At 37.5% G+C, this 20094-nt stretch overlaps 4 protein-coding genes and 1 non-coding gene across 12 annotated transcripts; 1 reads left to right on the top strand and 4 right to left on the bottom strand.

Annotated features, from left to right (window-relative positions):
- Positions 1-54: 54 nt before the first annotated feature.
- On the bottom strand, positions 55-2059 carry LOC103855325 (glucan endo-1,3-beta-glucosidase 12). 2 transcript variants are annotated; one of them, XM_009132292.3, is made up of 3 exons: positions 1748-2059; positions 618-1673; positions 55-536 (listed from the first exon to the last, which is right to left on the bottom strand). In XM_009132292.3, the coding sequence occupies exons 1-3, from the start codon at positions 1797-1799 to the stop codon at positions 505-507; spliced, it is 1140 nt and encodes a 379-aa protein (XP_009130540.1). In that variant the 5' UTR covers positions 1800-2059; the 3' UTR covers positions 55-504. The 2 variants fall into 2 exon arrangements, with proteins under 2 accessions (XP_009130540.1, XP_009130541.1); XM_009132293.3 differs by having other exon boundaries at positions 618-1670.
- TRNAM-CAU lies at positions 208-279 on the top strand. The gene has a single exon. It is a non-coding gene; the product is annotated as a tRNA-Met (tRNA).
- A 404-nt stretch (positions 2060-2463) lies between the features above and the next one.
- Positions 2464-11154, bottom strand: LOC103855324 (pentatricopeptide repeat-containing protein At1g03100, mitochondrial). Of its 7 annotated transcripts, none has more exons than XR_004455280.1 (6): positions 8584-11154; positions 8436-8489; positions 8269-8335; positions 7934-8148; positions 7713-7834; positions 6808-7378 (listed from the first exon to the last, which is right to left on the bottom strand). XR_004455280.1 is itself a non-coding variant. In XM_033284760.1 (4 exons), the coding sequence occupies exon 4, from the start codon at positions 3280-3282 to the stop codon at positions 2503-2505; it is 780 nt and encodes a 259-aa protein (XP_033140651.1). In that variant the 5' UTR covers positions 3283-8148; positions 8269-8335; positions 8436-8489; positions 8584-11147; the 3' UTR covers positions 2464-2502. The 7 variants fall into 7 exon arrangements, 1 of the variants encoding a protein (XP_033140651.1); XR_004455281.1 differs by having other exon boundaries at positions 6808-7834; positions 7934-7986; positions 8075-8148; XR_004455277.1 differs by having other exon boundaries at positions 7713-8148.
- Positions 11155-11978: 824 nt separating this feature from the next.
- Positions 11979-12836, bottom strand: LOC108870811 (glutathione S-transferase T2-like). The gene has a single exon (XM_033285343.1). It carries the CDS (start codon positions 12834-12836, stop codon positions 11979-11981), a length of 858 nt encoding a protein of 285 aa, XP_033141234.1.
- A 5641-nt stretch (positions 12837-18477) lies between these two features.
- On the bottom strand, positions 18478-19872 carry LOC103855379 (putative nuclease HARBI1). Its single transcript, XM_009132354.2, has one exon. It carries the CDS (start codon positions 19806-19808, stop codon positions 18525-18527), a length of 1284 nt encoding a protein of 427 aa, XP_009130602.2. The 5' UTR covers positions 19809-19872; the 3' UTR covers positions 18478-18524.
- Between the last annotated feature and the right edge of the window lie 222 nt (positions 19873-20094).

The following is a 20094-nucleotide window of genomic DNA, read 5'->3' as shown; positions in this document are numbered from 1 at the left end:
CTGAAGAAAATTAAGAAATTTCTTCAACAATTTATTGTGGACGCAGTATACATATAGAAACAGTCTTGTGAATATTCGCAAACTTTGGCAATTACAAAATGAGAACATTTAACCAGTGCACTCGATGACAACAAAGCCTATCGAATGAACTCATGAAGCATGAAGTACTAATGTGAGATAAAAGGTAAGTAAAAGAATAACAACAACATCAGAGTGGCGCAGCGGAAGCGTGGTGGGCCCATAATCCACAGGTCCCAGGATCGAAACTTGGCTCTGATAGTTTTCTTGTCAATATTTTTTTCTCTTTAAGTAAAACAAAGCCTACCCAGTAGCCTGAATGATTTTGGGTTTTAAGCGTAACACAATTATTTAACCCAAAATGATAGTCCACGAAAACTAAAGAGAAATTAACTCTTAACTAATAGTAACAATTATTGAGAAAATCTTCCGTCTTCTAGCTCTGTTTCCATGATATCATTACCGGTCTTCCACTTCCGACAAATCTCAACTCAGAACAAACCTGCAATGCTGATAACCTGCGAAAACAAAAATCAAAACCCATGAACTCTCCTGAATAAAATGTTATTTCAAATTTGATATTTTTTTTTAACACTTACTTGGATCAGTAGTGATAAGCATGGCGGTGCCACCGAAAGAGCAACTTCCTCCGTTACGTTTAGTCTTTTGCCAGTAACTGTTGAAAGCATAAGAAGCATGAGCCACTGTCGTGTCCGGATAGAAACATATCCCGCGAGGCTTAATCTCGTCGCAGTTGGCTCCTCCTTGTCCGCACGCAAAGTCCAACGACTGCTGCAGTGTCTCCGCCGCCACGCTCGGTTTCGCCACGCACCACAGCCCTTCCACGCCCTTCTCTTTCGCCGGCGGCGAAGGAGTCTGATGTGGAATGCACGGCGAAAGCGAGAGTCCTGGAGATGAGATCGGAGATTGCTCCGGCGGAGATGAGATCGGAGATTGCTCCGGCGGTGAGAGCTCCGGCGAAGGCTGTGGAGATGGATATCCGACGGAGGAGTGAACTGGTGAGTTTTCCGGCGACGGAGAGGGTAATGTCGGGAAGTTAAATGTGAATTTTGTGCTAAAATTGACTAAAGATCTGAGATTTCTTCTTGATGCCATCGCCGCCACCGCAGCTTCTTCTGGTTCAGGGTTTAAGAAGTTCACTCTGTTGAAGCTCAAAGATCCCAACTTCTCCACGGAACGAAGCATGTCAAGATGGTTATCAGGAGAGTAGAGGAAGTTTGGAGGTGGGTTTATGGTGAAAGTGGAGTTTATGGATCTGAGGAAGGCGAGAGTAGGTTTAAAGGTTTCTAGGTTGTTTAAGCACTGGTAAGAGAAGCCAGAGGAGACTTTGATCTTCTTCTCAAGACCCCATCTTGTGAGAGAATGGTGTAGGTTCTTCAAAGATGAGAGGACCAGGTCAAAGGGCGTGGTTTGGCAAGAGTCAGGGGAAAAGATAACAATGGTGGTGATTTTGGTGGAAGGGTAACGAGAGAGGACATGGGTTTTAAGCCAAGTTTCAGCCTTTATGATGCTTGATGAAATCTCCGTAATGGTTTTGTTGTCTCTCACGGAAACAGCTAGCTCAAGATCAGTAGTTTGAGGAAGAAGTTGAAGGAGATTCAGAGCTTCAATGGGTGTTGATTCTTGACCAGCTCCTGCATGCATACAGATTATAGCTATTGAGTTGCATGAAACAAAAAACAAAACAAAAAAGTTATGTGATATCTACCTGCAAAGCCAAGAATGGGAATGAAGAAGAAAATGTAAAGGAGATGTCTCATTTTTTTGCTCTGGGCACAGTTTCTTTTCTTTACTTGTGTGTTGGGTTTCTTTCCTCAGGCATATGAGAAGGTTATTATAAAAGATCGTTTCTTAAAGAGTACAGAGGAAGAATCAAAATATATGGTCATTTTTTTACTTTTAAGGAAAAAAAAAAGAAAAGAGAAGGCAACAGTGTTGCATAGTGACTGTGGTAGTTCTTTGGTTGAATTCTGTTGTATATTTTGATATTTTCAGGAAATTTGTCTATAAAAGTGTTGCAGTCAACACTGACATGAACAATAATGCCCGTTGAAATGCTGACATTGTTCTGTTTTAAGAAATTGTACACTGTGACACATCGACACACAAAAAAGTTCGTTACACAACACATAACAGAACGTTGAATAAACAAAGCGGACAGAACAGAACGCTGAGTAAGTAAAACGGTAGCGTATTCGGAATCTATGGATGGAAGAGGGAACATCACGAAAGGCATAAGAGCATCTCCAATGGTGTTACCACCATTGGAGTCCTTATGATTATTAAACTAAATTTTTTTTTTTAGAATAGTTAAGGACTCTAATCAAAATAGAATGTCCAATGGTGTTCTCCAATTTGAAATCCTTAGGAATAAAAAAAAAATCGATATTTATGTTGACTCTATTCGGAGCTCAAATGTAATGACAATGGTAATTACTCAGATAACAATCAAGTTAAACCTAGCTATTTCTTGAATGTTAAACCAGATTCCCTCTTCCTGAGCTGAGACTCGCTCTGAACTTTTGGAGCTTTGCCTTTATGAGCAGTCTTGTGATACTTCATGAAGAGCATCCGATACTTGTACTTATCAACAAACATCTTCTCTTTCTCCATCATCTCCACAACTTCATTAGCCCTCGAGAAAAACCCTCCTCTAACAAACTTATACAACACCGCATCCAGCAGCTCCTGATCAAACCTCATCGATGAAGTAGCTGCGACTATGGACTTCATCTCTCCCCAAAGCTCAGTCACCTCTGTGTATTTACTCCCAATGGCTGCATAGCCTCTGACCATAGAATGAAACGTTTGAGCGTTCAGCGAATGCCCCAGACTTCTCATCCTCTTCAACGCCTTCTCTGCATCTTGCATCAAGCCTTTCTTGCTAAAGAAATGGATCACATTGTTCCAATCGTGAACGCCAGCATCCAAGCTACTCTGCCCTTCTCTGATTTCTCTCAAGAGTTTCGACATAAGTCCCGCCTCTGCGTTTCCTTCGCATCCCTTTAAGAGCTTCTCAAACTGCTGATTCCCTCCTCTGGGTATCTTCGCCTCTTTCATCTCCTTGAACACATTGAGAGCTCCGTGAGTATCGTTCTGAATCACCTGGGATTTGATTAAGGCTTCGTAACAGCTCGAGTCGAACTGGATCCCTGCCTTCTGAGCAGCTCTAGTCCAGTTGGTGTTGCAGTAAGCTTTGAGGAGCGACGAATAAACCGAAGAACCGGTTCTTACCCCAGCCATGTGGAGTTGGCAGCAATTCGATGGGGGCGTGCATCATCCCCCCCCCCTGGAACTGTTCCTGATCTCTGTAAATCAAAACCTCTCATCAACACTATCTCTAACAAGTACAATCAATCAGCTACACACAAACGACTCATAGAGATTCAAAGATTTTGACTTTTGCCTCAAACGTTGAACCCAACATCAAAAGACAGGAACTTTGAGAGGACTAACTAACCTGATAAGTTTTGTCACCGACGACAAGGCCGTGAAGGGAAGACCAAACGAGAGCATCGTAGACGAGTTTCTGAACAAACCCATTGTCGAACTTTTCGAAATCGAGGATGGGTTTCGGAGATTCCATCGTTAAGAGCTCAGACACCTTAAAGGTGCAGGCTTTCTCAGATTTAAAGGGCACTGGATAAGGAAACTTCTTGGAAAAAGAGATCTAGGATAGTGGCAATGAAAGTGGAGGAGGAAGAATAAGACAGGGGAGAGACAGGGGAGAGTGACGGAGAAAGAAAAACCACAGAGAGAAACTACAGAAAACGTTAAAAGAAAGAAGGCCACGTCAGCAAGGATTCATTTATTTTAATCCTTAATTAGGGACTGCTACTTAACTTATTTAGGTTTTATATTATTATTGTATTGGTATTTGCTTAGGATTATGTACTAAGGATTCATTTAAATCCTCCATTGCAGATGGTCTAATAATCGTGGGTCTTGATGATGTGGAAAAAGCTTCCGTTAATTATAAACTAATTCATATTTTCGCGCCTTATTATATAGGCCGTAAGGTTCAATAGAGCGGCACAAATGGGCTTCTGTTTATGTCCTTGAGTACAGCCCAAAGTGATTTAATTCGACCATTAATCTTAAATCTTCTTTTTTTCTATTGAAGAGGAAGCTTTTGCTTCAAGATGATAATTTAATTATTTACAATCTGACTTCATTTCGAGTTATTTTATTTGAAAGGCTGTGATTAGACTGATATTATTGAGTGAAGTGGTGTGTGGGATTCTAAAATTGCTTTGAACGTTTTGCATAATCCCATCACAATCATTATGACAACACTAGGAAGGGATTTGTCTGGTAATTAGAATTTATCGGTTCGGATTCGGTTCGGTTTCGGGTCGGGTTCAGTTCGGGTTCGATCTAAAAAAGACTTAAAAATACAAAAATATATCTGAAAATATTTATATATCCGAAAATATTGAAAATTTTATTCAAAATTTGTGTTTTTATTATATTAAAATGTGTATATATACTAAACTATGCAAGATACAACAATAATTCATTGTCTCTTAGTGGTTGACCTCCATGTTCTCTAGACAAATAATCCGTTTTCGATTCCCCCTTAATACATTTTATTTAATTTACATTGTTAATTCGGGTATCCATCGAGTTTCAGATTTGGGTCGGGTCGGATATAAGACCCGCGGGTCCTCTGTAAGAAGACCCGATAGAGTAATTTGATCGGATCGGTTCCTACCCGAACCAGATTTTTTCGGGTCGGTTTCGGGTCGGGTCTTCGGGTCCGGGTTAAATGCCTAGGCCTATCTGGTAGCTTTATCATGATTACCACCAATAATAGTATTTTAATCAACCAGATTATTAAAGAAAATAAGCAAATAGTTTAGATACAAGCATTGGACCCATCCGACCATGATCATCTCGGATCTGTCGGTATCATTAGTTAATTACATGCTTCTAATAGTTTCATCCAACGTTAATTTCTCTTAACTGCATCGAGAAATTTATTTTTAAAAATATTAAAATCAAACTCGACCGGTAAGTATAGCCGATGGTTCAATCTTCACAGTATATGGATTGTACACGTACGATGAGTCCTGTAAAATGCAACATTAGTTCAAGTTGGTTTTGGATTAAAACCACGACACCTTTTTTTTTAGTTTTAATTTAATAACTCTGTCTTGTGACTTGTCTCACTATAAAAATATAAAAGGAGTGGCAATAATGATAGGAAAATGAGTACAAAAGTGTTGACGAATATTATGTACCTTGAGTATTAAGTGTCGGCAGAATCTTTGTTGCTTCTTCTTTTTTTACATCATTTGCTTGTTCTTATTAGCAACGTATAAGCCAGTTATCACGCAAGGCAGCTAAAACTTAGAAATGTGCGTAAAATATATAACTAATAATACTCCCTCTGTTTCTATATAATCCATTTTTCTAGAATTTTCACACTTATTAAGAAAACATTTAAAATTTGATAACAAATGTATTATTTTCTGTGTTTAGCTATTTCCTATGACTTTTGACCAATTAAAATTCAGTAAACACAATTAATGTTTTTGAAGTTTACAATTTGCCATTATTACATACATTGAAAATATAAAATATGGATCATTTAGGAACGGAGGAAGTACTATATACACAAATAGCTCTTTAGATTATTGTCACTAACGTTCACGCATGATTCGTTAGTAATCTAGATAAAAGATAAAGGGAGCATTTGTAAATGCGAGCAAAATAAATGGGCATTCCCAGCAAATGAAAACTGAAAAAGGTATAGAGATGAAAGAAAATAAGAAAGTTTTTTGTTAAAATAAAAGCATAACGTTAGAGAGCTTGTCTACACTACACACATGTATACACGAATAAAAGCAAAAAAAGTTAAAGATTAAAGATACGAATGTAACGTTGAGCTCACTTTACTCCTAATTTATATGTATGGGTCTTCTCTCTTCATTTTTATTCACATATTTTTATTTTATTTAATTTTAAACTGACTCTATAAACTTGAATTATACGTGTATATTATTAACCCATTTTGCGGTAAAAAAGGGCTATATGCCAGTGAAATTCGTTGTAAGAAGAATAAAGTTCATTATGTTTTATAAGCTTACATTTTAAATGCTCAAGAATAAAATACAATAAAAGCCAGTGTTTATTATATATTCATATGAAAATAATAATCATATATATCTGGATTGTGGAATAAAGCTGAAATTTACCATTTACCATCAGCTTTACAGTTTGTCTTTAAAATATTTGTTAGTGGTGAAAACCAAACTAGTGTAAAGTCTGTTGAAAACTGCAAATTTTGGCCAATATTCTCATCTACACTACAGTTGGCTGGACCACAGTGGATTGGCTTTCCGGCTATAGAATAAGCCAGTATTAACCTAGAACATGAGTTATTAGTTGTAATTATAAGAATAAAATCAACTTAGGGAAATTGAAAAAATACAAAACTCAAAAAGTCGAAAATGGACTGGCATGTACATGTCGTTTTCCTCCGTCTATGAAACATAGGGGGTGATTGGTAGTTGCTGTAGGTGCTGTCCACAGCCCTATTTATTTCCACAGCACCAAATTCAGAGCAATCAAGCTTTAAATTTTTTTTTGAAACCACAGCTCTTAAAATATCCTACAGCTGTACAAGTGCTCTGCAGAGCCAAATATCCAAAGCAATTTTTTGGTGCTTCAATAAAATTCTACAGCAATAAAATCTAAAGCCACAGCAAAAAGTCTACAGATTTTTTTCTACAGCAAAATATTTAAAGCTACAGCCATTACCAATCGGACCCATAATCGGAAATTTCTATATATTCTTCATTTTTATGTATTTTGTTCACACTACAAAAAAAAGCGTTTACGGAGAATTAATTACTAATTAACGAAAAATGAGAGGAGGTAAAAGAAAGTAGATCTCTCTCTAGTCTCTAGTCTCTCACTTTCCCTTTTATCGACTTTTTAATTTTCCTTTTTCCCATAAACAATTTTCTTATTTGTGTTTCCACTGAAGAAGGAAGAATTAGAAGATGAAGATAGAAAGAGAGGAGAATCGTAAAACAGTTAATCACAAGTCGCCATGAGAGTTCCTTACTCCGTACTCTTCTTCTTCCTCCTCTTATCGTTCTCCGTTAACGGCGTGAAGCTGAACGAGACTCATCGAAGAATTCTCCACCAGCCGCTTTTCCCGGAGACTCCTCCTCCGGACGCTCCCGATCAGCCTTTCTTCCCTGAGAATCACGCTCGGCATGCTCTCAGCTCTAGCTTTCTTCTTGTACCGCCACAAAGTAAAACACGCCGGCGATACTCAGAAACTCGATGCCGGTTCTCGAATATTCCACGAAGATCCGACGTTTCTCTACATGGGAACCGGTTAGGGACTCTATTAATAATAACGTACCGGTTAATAATAATTCGTCTCCGTACCGGAAATTAAATTCGGTTAAGAGATCGGATCGTTAGAGCATCATTAACCCAAAAACCCACTATGGGTCTCTTAATCATTTTTAACTATTAAATGTCATTTAAGAGATTTAGTTAAGAGACACCAACATTTTGATGCTCCAATGGGAGTTTCTTATTTAGGAGTTCTTAAAAAAAAAGTTAAACATTGAGAAACATGGAATGCAATAGGAGTAAATGACAAGATTTTTCATACAACTATCATTGAAGCTTAATGAAGACTAACTTACCAATGCATGTAACAGCCTTCTTCCTGACTGTGGCTTGGTTACAGCCCAACTGCAACAGCAAGGCGTTCAGTAGCTTCTAGTGATCATCTGCCATTAAACTTCCATACTTTTGAACAACAAAACTATCAGGTAAAATCAAGTGGATTAGGGTAGAGACATAATTACAAGTAAGGCGTTCAGTTATTTGCAAAACAAATAGATTAGGGTAGAGACATAATTACAAGCCTCTACTGTTCTCTGCTTTACTCAGAGTTGTTCAGAAAGAGCTATTAAACTGTAACAGCGCCAACAAAACTATCAGGTAAAATCAATTCAACTATAAGTATCAGTCCAGGTATAAGTATAGGTGCCGCTTGGGTTACCAGGATTCACAAGAGTAGTAGGGCTGGAACATGACAACTGGATCGCATAGTGCAAGAACAAGATTCACGAACGCCTGCAAAAACACAAGAGTGTGAGACTAAAAGAAGAGACTAAAAGACAAGGAGACAGCATAAAAGCAGTACATAAAGCTCCAAGTGTCAATTAATCAAAACAAGAAGAAGAAGAAGCTTACGTTCTGTACAGCCAAAAAGGAAGACTTTCTTCCCATAGAGCAATCCATCTTCCTCCTCCAATGCTTCCTGGCATACAACAAAAATATCAGAAGCTAGTACCAAACTGAAAAACCTGTCGACTCAACAATAGACAACAAAAAAGAAGAATGTAAACAAATCAACTTACTTCAAGATGTTTGAAGTCCCAATTGAATTCATAAAGCGCATCTAATTGGTCCCACTGCCACCACAAATGAACAAAACCATAAGCAAAATACATCAATGAAGACAGTGAACTCCGACGTTGAAGCCAAATTCTTCAAAAAACAATATACCTCAGTCCCCACCCGGTTTAGAATCTGAATCGCCTGCTGACGTCTGATTACTCAAACCGTATCCCATTCGGATCCCAACCAAATCCGATTGATGCTGCGTCTGAGACCTGAGATTAGGAAGAAACGGCGAGCCGTAACGGTGAGACGAACCACCGATCTTAGAAGAATCACGTTGATAGCTGCTTGTTGCTGCTGAGCCGCTTGAAAATCAGCTAGAGTACGATTCATCTGATGCTGGGAAGAGGACGAGTGGGAGACGGAAACAAGAGCCGTCTCTTCTGTCTCTTGATTAAGAGACGTCCCTTAAGATAATTGTCTTTTTTTCTTTTTCTTTTTAATTTTAAAACACTAAGAGCAACATTATCAATGCCAACTCTTATCAAACTTCTTAGAATATTTAATTAGTATTTTTAGTCTAAGAAGTTTTCTAAGATACTTAAGTAAAATACAACATTATCAATGGAACTTTTAGAAGGTTCTTAGGTATAGAATCATTTTTTTATTAATAAGTAGTAATTAAGATATATCTATTTATATTCAATACATTAAAAAGAGGAAAAAATTTAATTTAATTAAAATTACAAACATTTTATTACATTCCATACATAAAAAAAAAATTCATAAATCACACATTTATTCAATTCATAGAAACTTTAAAATCATTGGTTATTTGGAAAATGTCGAAATTTAGCCCAAATATTTTCCATTAAATCGAATTTTAATTGTTCATGGGCTTGTCTGTTACGGACGCTCGATCGACGATCCATTGCAGTGCCGAGATTTGAATTCGGAGTAACGGTGAATGTATCATCTTCCTCGCTTTCTTGAAATTCTCTCACGTTATACTGAGTGTATGATGATCGTTCATCCTCGACAATCATATTATGGAGTATGATGCATGCCTTCATAATATTTGCTATTTTGTCTTTATCCCATAGCTTGGATGGATTTTTCACTACGGCAAATCTAGCTTGCAGAACTCCGAAGGCACGCTCGACATCTTTTCGAACAGCTTCTTGGGTTTTAGCAAATAACGAATGTTTCTCACTTTGAGGAAGTCGGATAGATTGAATAAAAGTCGCCCATTTAGGATAAATACCATCAGTGAGATAATATGCCAAATGATATTGATTACCATTAACATAGAAGTTCACTTCTGGCGCAATTCCGTTAATAATGTCATCAAAAACGGGGGATCGATCAAGAATATTAAGATCGTTCATAGTACCTGGAGCTCCAAAAAACGCGTGCCATATCCAGAGGTCACTTGAAGCTACCGCCTCCAAAACAATTGTTGGTTTATCTGTTCCTCGGGAATACATTCCTTTCCAAGCAGTGGGGCAATTCTTCCACTCCCAATGCATACAGTCGATGCTGCCAATCATCCCCGGAAACCCACGTTGGTCTCCAATATAGAGAAGTCTTTGCAGATCCTCTTGTGTCGGTTGGCGTAGGTATTCATCACCAAACAAGCTGATTATTCCGGCGGTAAATTTGTGCAAAGATTTCCGAGCTGTCGTTTCAGCAAGCCGGACATACTCATCAAGTGAATCAGCTGCACCGCCATAAGCCAACTGTCGAATTGCTGCAGTACATTTTTGTAGGGGTGTTAGACTAGACCGTCCGGTACAATCGGTTCCTTGTTGAAAATACGGTATGTTGGTTTCGAGACGTTGTACAATACGCAAGAACAAAGATTTGTTCATTCGGAACCGTCGGCGGAATAACTCGGGATTGTAAGTTGGAGTCTCGCTAAAGTAATCATTCCAAAGCTTCTGGTGGCCGTCTTCTCGGAACCTCTCCATATAAATACGTTGCTTCCGCTTTTTTGGTTCTTCATCAAAGTTTTGAACGTAATCATTAACATAATCTTCAACGTAATCATTAACATAATCTTCATCATCGTCATCGTTATGGTAGTGATAATGAGAAGAAGATGCCATTAGAGTTTTTTTACATTTAAAATGAAGAGTTGATGAAAGGGGAGAGATGTCTTTAAATTGCCAATGATCTTTCATATTTATAGGGGCAAATAAGCTCTTCTCGTGATACAACTTGTGAATGTATATTGTGTTCTCGTGATACAATTTGTGAATGTATATTGTTTTGTTGTGGAAGTAAAAAACAACTCATGTGACTCTTACACCTTTGAATTATTATGTTGTACCTTTGAATTATTATGTTGTTTAAAGTGGTTCACGAGACAAGTAGTTGTTGTTTCAAAGTCACATTTTAAAGTCACATTGCACAGTTGGGTGACAAATTCGATATCAATAAGTTAATTATGCAAGTGATTGAATCGAACAATATACATGGAGTGGAGGCATAAACAATTAACTATGGAGGAATAAACAATTGACTAACAAAAAAGTGCACCAACCCTTACATTTAATTCATTACAATACAACACATTTGTAATTCATAAAGTTCATAACAATACAACACATTAGTACATAGTCTCATAAGGGTTAACAGCATGACACCAACACAAACTTCCCTCCGATCACCAGACCAAGTACCACTAATACAAAGAGCATGACACCAACATCACTTCCCTCCGATCACCAGACCAAGTACCACTAATACAAAGAGCATGACACCAACACAAACTTCAAACTCAATTTTTAAAGTAAACGACTTCTTTGCCAAGTCAGAAACTAAGTTCTCTAGCCTAACCACCTTTTCCTCAGACTCAAAGTTACTCATTAAGGTAAGGTTATCTACCTTTTCCTCCAACTGCAGAATGTGTTTATCCCTCGCCCTCATCTCCTCCATCACCGCGACGTCCCAAAACTTCCAGACATGGCAATCGCCATCATCCACATTCTTGCAGGTGTATACCCTCCTCCCCGGATCGTTTTTTGATGTAACTAGAATTGGTGCATCACCACAATAGCAAACCTGGGGGAATCCAAACTCCACCTCAGGTTGTGGAGGATACTGCATAGGGTACTGAGACGGCTCAGGATACTTCAACTCCAACTCAGCTTGGTCACGACCAATAAGCTCTTCTGTCTCGCTGTACCCACTATCAGCTTGATCCCCACCATAGTGTGATGAATCTGAAGGCTGGCTGTAACTATAACGGCCCATTTTTACGAATTAAACCTGCAAAAAAAAAACTGAAAGTCAGTCAATAGTAGCCTTAAGATGATAGACAAGTATATCAAATGTCGAAAATAAATTTTTTTAAGAACTACCAAGCAGAAAAACATTTAGGTAAATACATTTACTACACATGGGAAGTCACAAACACATACATTAAGGAAAATGCTACCAAACAGAAATACATTAAGGTACCAATTATGAAACAACGAATTCAGCAACACATTTCATGAAATACAAACATAGTAACTAGTTCAGGAAATACAAACAGATATCTCAGCAACAGATAGTCAGAAATACTGAGCGAGCAGCTTGTTCTTGACAATCTCTTCAGCCTCGCTTAGTGGTCCTGTCTTGGCTAACAGTGTGTCTAAAATGGCAAGCTTTGACAATCTCTCTTTCATCTCCATCACAGTAGTAACATCAGCAAGAGACTTTCCTTGACCCACCTTCCTTCTTGCTTTAGCCGCTTTGACACCTTCAGGCCGGACCTCTTCATCACCAACAGTGGTGCTTGAACATTCCTCTCCAGCTTTTCGCTTTCCACTCCCAGTGGGTTTAGTGGGTTTAGGAGTGTTAAGACTGAGCCATTTCTGCTCAAACCTCAACACGCACCACACATACTCAAGATTGAATTTCCTCTTGTGATCAGCGTAGTAGATATCATAAGCCATCTTGAGGACGTCAGTCTCGCTCTGACCAGAAGTTATCTGTCTCTCCGCTGCCGAGTAAGCACCGCAAAATTTGTTGGTTAGGTCATTAATCTTCTGCCACCTCTGCTTAATATGGAGCCACTCTCTTGGTTCACCACTCTCTTTAGCATGTGGAGTAGATTCATAGTACTCAGCAACACGTTTCCAGAACGTCCCTGATTTTTGTTCATTCCCAACCACTGCATCCTTAGATGTGTTGAGCCAAGCACTTATGACGACCTCGTCATCAGCTGGAGTCCATTGCCTTCTCTCCTTAGAGGCAACTGCTGGGTCTTCACGTTCAGGTGGACCTTCAGGTTGTTGTGAACTATAAGGAGGGATCTCCGATGGATACTGAGTAGAAGGATAACTTCCATACTGATAATTTTGGCTGTGGAGAAGATAACTATAACTAGGGGACTCACTATAGGGATTCAATGGATTCCTTGGATCCATTTCGATTAGAAGGACAGGAATAGAAAAGAAAGATACGTGAGAGAAAGAAGTGAGTAAGGGATAACCACAACAAGAATTAAACTTGTTGCTGCTATTTAAAGAAATTTGAGAGAACAACCATCAGAGAGCTTAAATGTTTCTCTAACAATCAACTACCAGGGTCTAATCAATATTTATTACTCGGAAAATAAAGAATCAAAGCAAACAAGTAAGTAAATATGATACACATTAGTTACTTATACTCGTTACACATAACTAATCAATATTTATTACTCCTCCGAAACTAACTACAAAACCAAGCAAACTAACTACAAAACTTTCCCAAGTAACACTCCTTCGAAACCAAACTAAGTAAAAAAGTCAGTACAACGTTTTCATTAAATGTCGAAACCTACTTACTTCAATTTACACACCAACTAAAACAACACATGTCAATGATGAAGCCAATGTATCTAAAACAACTAGTATAGAATCAAAATTCAGTATAGATCACAACATATAACGTGGCTCTCCATCAACTATACAATCAAAATTCAGTTCACTAATCAATCAAGTATATAACTCAAAATTCAGTTCACTAATCGATGAAGCATTTTTTATTAACTAAAGTTCACTAATCAATCAAGCATTTTTTTTTAACTAAAGTTCCCTAATCAATCAAGTATACGAAAAATTCACTAAAAAACCTCTGCTTTACAATCAAAAACACAGATCACTATACAATCATATTCATCGGTAAACAAAAGTCCATCAGAAACACGAACCAACAGATCACTAAACAATCATATACAACCAAAAGGCGAATCACCAATCTATTTGTTTAAATGATTCCTCTATATAGCTAACGCAGGACGGAGAAAGAAGACAAACCTGTTGGTGACGGCGGCGGAGATGGTTTCTAACCGGAGAAAGAAGAGAGTCGACGACGGCGGAAGTACCCGTCAAAAGCGACCGAAGGAAGAGACGATGAAACCCAAACTCCGCGGACCTTGATCAAACCCAAAGCATGCAAAATATTAGAAACACATAATCGATACGAGAGAGAGAGAGACAGAGAAGAGGGAGACAAAGAGAGAGAGTAATACGAACCTGCAGATTCGATGGCGAGATTCCACGATCGATCGATGTGAATCGCCGTCTACGGATTGAGAGAGAGAGAGAGAGAGAAGAGGGAGACGGAGAGAATAGATCCAGAGCAAAACGACGCGACCCTCTACCGCTTCACGTCACGTATAACAGAATGACACGTGACAGAAGAACGAAGTCAAAAAACTTCTTACCTAAAAATCGCCTCCTTCATTTAAACGGACTTTATATTTATTTTTGGGCCAATATTGGGTAAGAATCGCCCATAAGAAGTGTTCAAATGTCTTGATAATGTTGCTCTAAGAGACGGGTTAGGAGACCCCGTTAATGGTGCTCTTAGACCACCTCCATCGGAGGTTTTAGGAAAGGGTTCTAAAAAAAAACGAAATAAAAATAAATCAAAAATGAGTTAAACACATAGAACCGGTGTTAAATATGGCATTTGTAGAACTGATTAGAACCCCTACGTGTCACTTTAATATTGGGTAATAATTTTTCCTGTCTCTCTCTCTTCGGGGATCTCGTCGTTGATGTTTCTCACGAAATTAATTAACAGTTGGAGATGGAGGCTGCCGTTCTATTGAAAGCATCTCTACGACGTTCTCCACGAGAAGGACAAAGTCTGCATCTTCCACGACAACGAAGGCATGGAACGAGGGGAAGAGATCAATCCAAGCCTCGTCACACGGATAGAAGACTCTGCGGCCTCCTTAGTCGTCTTCTCACCTCGTCACGCTGACTCTCACTGGTGCCTTGAGGAGTTAGCTAAGCTCTGTGATCTGAGCTCATTGCTTGATCGTTCCATGATACCAATCTTTTACAAGGTGGATCCCTCTCACGTACTCAAACAGAACGGTCATCTCGTTGTGGACTTTGAAACACACGCCAAAAGATTTTAGGACAAGGAGATACAGCCATGGAGAGGAGCTATGAAGATAGTTGGAAACCTCCCTGGATATGTTTACAGGTACAAGACTCCATATCTCCACATATATATAGCACAGCCTCTGTATTTTATGAATCATGTAGTTAAATATAAAAGAAGAACTGAAGTTAGATTCTTGAAATTTTGGAACTTGGCAGAGAAGGAGAAGATGACGATGAGATGATAGGGCTTGTGGTGAAGAGAGTTTTTGCTGAAGCGAACAATACACCAGAGCAAGTTGGAGAATACACGGTTGGCTTGGAGTCACGTGTTGATGATTTGGAGAAAGTTGGAGAATACACGGTTGGCTTGGTTGCGCCAGAACTCTAGTGGCGACACTACTGCATTGGTTTTCTGCGGCTTCTTCGAATCTTTCTCCGGTGTTACCTTCGCATTACAATAACAAAGGAGGCAATTCAACTACTATAAACCAACAACATGATCACCACAGGATCATTGGTTACAAGGTATCATTATGATTCACATTTGAATAATCTCAGGGAACATAGTCTACCTCCTGATCATGGCTTTGTTGTTGTTGTTGTTGTTGACTTGGTATATGAATAGGGTTTATCTAGAATTGGTCAAAATTGCTAGTTGATCTATCATTGTGATTCAAAGGTTTGGTTTTTATGAGAACATGTTTCATTTTTCTCATAAGCATTGAAAAAGAGAAGTTAAAAAAAAATGAAGAACTTCAATGGGGTTCTCCCATTGGACCTTCTCAAAACTAATTATATCCATAAAGGTTCTTAACTTCATAAAGTACACATTTAACAATTAAACTAATGGTTAGAACCCATCAAAAGTTCTAACCAATGGACATGCTCTTACCGTCCCAGTCCCGAGCTTCAACCGCTTCCGCCGTTATCTAAACCGTCTGATTATAACTCTTCCGACGCGGCGTTTCCTCGCTCGAAGAGCTTCCTTATTCAAAGAGCAAGCCTAAGTTCTCTCAGCCTCCTAATAGAGCGGCGATTACTCAGGCTGTTGAAGAGGGGGAGAGGGATCCAAGCAGGCCAAAGTTAAAGCCACTCCACTGGGACAAAGTACGCGCGAGCTCTGAGCGAGCCACAGTTTGGGACCAGCTCAAATCAACGTTTTTGACACATAACGTTTTTAACTATTTGTGGGTGTTAAACAGAGTGAACGAAGATCGGATGGGAGCATCTGTTTGGTTGCAACTCAGCTCCAAAGCCTTCAAACTTGATACTCTTCTGAAACTCGTAGACATAAAAGGAACCACATTGCTTCACTTTGTCGTCCAAGAGATCACAAGATCCGAGGTGACCACAACAGCAACAGTAGATGAAACCACCTTCCACGGAAACAAAGACGGTTTCAGAAAGCAAGGACTACAAGTCGTCGCTGGACTCAGCAGAGACCTGGCAAACGTTAAAAAATCAGCCGGGATGGATTCCGATAAACTCCGATCTTTTATCAAGACAGAGACAACAACAACAACAACAACATCAACTCCAGGGAAGTTCTTTGATTCGATGAAAGCGTTTCTCAAAGACGCAGAGGAAGAGATTCGAAAGGTCAAAGGAGAAGAAAGAAAAGCTATGTCAATGGTTAAAGAAGTTACAGAGTATTTCCACGGAGACGCTGCGAAAGAAGAAGCGCATCCTTTGAGAATCTTCATGGTCGTGAGAGATTTTCTAGGAGTACTCGATAACGTTTGTAAACAAGTGAGGACGATGCAAGAGATGTCGACAACTATGGGTTCGGCTTCAGCTAGATCGTTCAGGATATCAGCTACAGCTTCGTTGCCGGTTCTTCATAGGTATAAAGCAAGACGAGAAGAAGAAGATACAAGCTCAGATGATGAACATAGCAGCAACTCTTCTACGTGATTAACACACAAAGAAAAGCTGTACAGTTTTTTTTTTTTTTTTTTACACCGAGTAAGGCATTGAGTTGGTTAAGTCGGAGAATTTGGACCGGTTAAGAGAGTAACAGACACTACACTATAAAATTTTCAACCTAAGATTTTATTTTTTGCTAGTTTTCTTTTTGTCTTGCCGTTGAAATATAAATATCCAGATATATCTTTCGATATCGTAATTTCTTGGGGTTTACTGTGAAGATTTTATTTCTTTTGGTCTTTCTGTCAGCTTTTATTCAACACAAAAAATTACATAAATAAGATAGTTACGAATCATGTTTCATTAAAAACTCAATAAATTAATAATGTTGAGTTATTATTATTTTTATCTATAACGGAATTAATTTAGAAAAAAAGATTAGTATAGCACCAAACCAATTTTTGTTTCCAAATTAGTACTCAAAGTTCAAAGTCACAAAAATAAGTTTCATTAAAGAGGTAAATATACACTTATACTCTTTGGATTAATTAATCTAAATCTTAGGGTTTAGAGTTACCTTATGGTTTAGAGTTAAGGGGTGGAGTTTTGGAATTAGGGTTTAAAATTTTATAAAATAAAAAATAAATACTAAAAAATTAAAAATAAAAAATTTAAAAAACAGTTTCAAAAACTATTTTTGAATTATAAAAAGAAAATTTGAAAAAAAATAAAAACAAAATTTCAAAGAAAAAATTTCAAAAAAAAATGACGAATCTGAAAACATATAATCTGAAACTATAAGAAATTCTTTTTTTCATTTTTTATTTTTATTTTATTTGTTTTTATTTATTTTGTTTGTTTATTTAATTTTAAACCAAACTAGAACTTGACCCGCACGCCCGTACGGATGTTTGATTTAATTTAAGTGTTTAGTAATTAATATTTGTAATATTTACCATATATTAAAAGGATTATATGACTTTTAAACTAAAAATAAATAATTAAATTCTTGTTTTTCAATTTATTGTTATATAAACCATATTTTTATTATATATTTATCTTATTAACTTTTATTTGATTATTAGATAATGAATATATATGTGAAACAACCCATATAAATATTAAATTGTATTAAAAATTAAATATTCACATTTATACTTTACATTTGAATTAAATAATTATTAATATATTAACTTGATTTTAAAATTTTAAAAATATTAATGTAAAAACATTTAAATATTTTTTATTGTATGTGCATATGGTCCATGAGATCGTGTTTCCTACATCAAAATATAAAGAAATTTAACACGGATTGATTTTACAATCACGTTCAATAATCATATGCCCCATAACATTTTTTTATTTTTTTATTGTTAATGGGCTTAGGAGATCCATTACTTAGGAGATCCATTAATAAATGAAGGCTTCGCAGAGAATTTTTATAGTTAAGTTGAGTGGCATAATTTGGTAAATATTAAGAAGAAGTTAGGGTTAATTTTAACTTGTACTTCAGTTTTAATAGATTAGATGTATTAGAGATATTTTACCTTTTAATGAATATCATTTTTATGACTTTCTCCTTTTAATGTCATTTTGAGACAAAAACTCAAATAATGCTATTATTGATAATTGCCCTAATTAGAGCATCTCCAATGGTGTTACCCACCATTGGAGTCCTTAGCCATATTTTAATAATATTTTTTTTTTCTGAATAGTTAAGGACTTTGATCCTAATTATATGTCCAATGGTGTTACTACTATGAAGTTCTTAGAATTTTTTTTTTTTTAAAAAATTAAAAATTATGAAAGTGGCAAAACATTAAAATTGAAAATTCATTTATTGAATGATTAAATGCAAACATACAATAATTATTCATCTTCATCATTACCAAACTTGTTCCAAATATTTTCTACCAAATCATTTTTCAATCGTTCATGTAACTGCCTATCACGAAGATGAGTCCGTATAAGAAGCATATTAGCGAGACTTGGAGGCATCTCGGAAGTATTGGGTGCATCCACATTCGAACTTCTGGTCGAGGTTCCTTCTTCAAATTCAGATGTATCATACTGAGTGTATCCATTGCGTTCATTTTCTACTATCATATTGTGAAGTATGATACATGTTCGCATAACCATCCCTATCTGTTTCTTGTCCCACAAAATAGCCGGGTTTTTCACTATTGCAAATCGAGATTGCAATACTCCAAAAGCCCGCTCCACATCTTTTCGGGTTGATTCTTGAACTTTAGCAAATAACTCTGCTTTAGGACCTTGAGGAAGTGAGATAGATTGGATAAATGTTGACCATTTTGGATATATACCGTCAGTGAGGTAGTACGCCATATCATATTGGTGTCCGTTGACCACGTATTGTACCCTTGGAGCTCGACCTTGTAAAATGTCATCAAAAATAGGTGACCGATCGAGGACGTTAATATCGTTTAAGGTACCTGGTGGACCAAAAAAAGCATGCCATATCCAAAGATCTTGTGAAGCGACAGCCTCCAAGACAATTGTCGGCTTTCCTGATCCACGTGTGTACTGTCCTTTCCAAGCAGTTGGGCAATTTTTCCACTCCCAATGCATACAATCGATGCTTCCAACCATTCCAGGAAAGCCACGTATTTCTCCAATGTCGAGTAGTCGTTGAAGATCTTCTGTAGTGGGTCTGCGTAGATATTCTTCTCCAAATAATTGTATTACGCTTTCTGTAAAATTAGTTAAACACGAAAGTTCTGTGCTTTCACCAAGTCGGAGATATTCGTCTGTGGCGTCCGCCGCGCAGCCATAAGCAAGCATACGAATAGCTGCCGTACACTTTTGTAGTGGAGATAGACCTAACCGTCCGACAGCATCTCTTCTTTGCTGAAAAAATGTAACATTTTCGGAGAGGCGATTGACAATACGCAAGAATACTTCTTTGTTCATGCGGAAACGGCGTCTGAAAAATTGAGCCGGAAATGTGGAATCTTCACGGAAGTAATCATTCCATAGACGGTTGTGGCCCTCTTCGCGGTTTCGTTCGACATATGCATGTTTCTTCGGTTTGACTGTTCGATTTTCGACGATGTTGTTGAATGTATCCTCAATATATTCATCGACCGCCTCATCCAAAACCGCATATAATCTTCGATCTACTTCATCTCCCATATTTCACTATCCTTTGTTAAATCTAAAAAAGAAAGTTTGTTAAAACCAAAACCATAATTGTGCGTACACATTATATCAACCTTATATATCAGAATCATATAATTCTAGGTTGTCAATCATGAACAAATACGAATAGTTGGACCATTATATCAACCTTATATATCAGAATCATCTAATTCTAGGTTGTCAATCATTGTATCAACCTTATACAATATAAAATATTCGATGGTGGATTCAAGCCTCATTGTAGCAACACAAAACTCTACTATCATACTGGCAACACAAA

The sequence above is a fragment of the Brassica rapa genome, chromosome A02 (assembly GCF_000309985.2).
Source record: "Brassica rapa cultivar Chiifu-401-42 chromosome A02, CAAS_Brap_v3.01, whole genome shotgun sequence".
NCBI classification, from domain to species: Eukaryota; Viridiplantae; Streptophyta; class Magnoliopsida; order Brassicales; family Brassicaceae; genus Brassica; species Brassica rapa.
The sequence above is the reverse complement of the archived record's forward strand: the minus strand, read 5'-3'. Positions and strand labels throughout refer to the sequence as shown.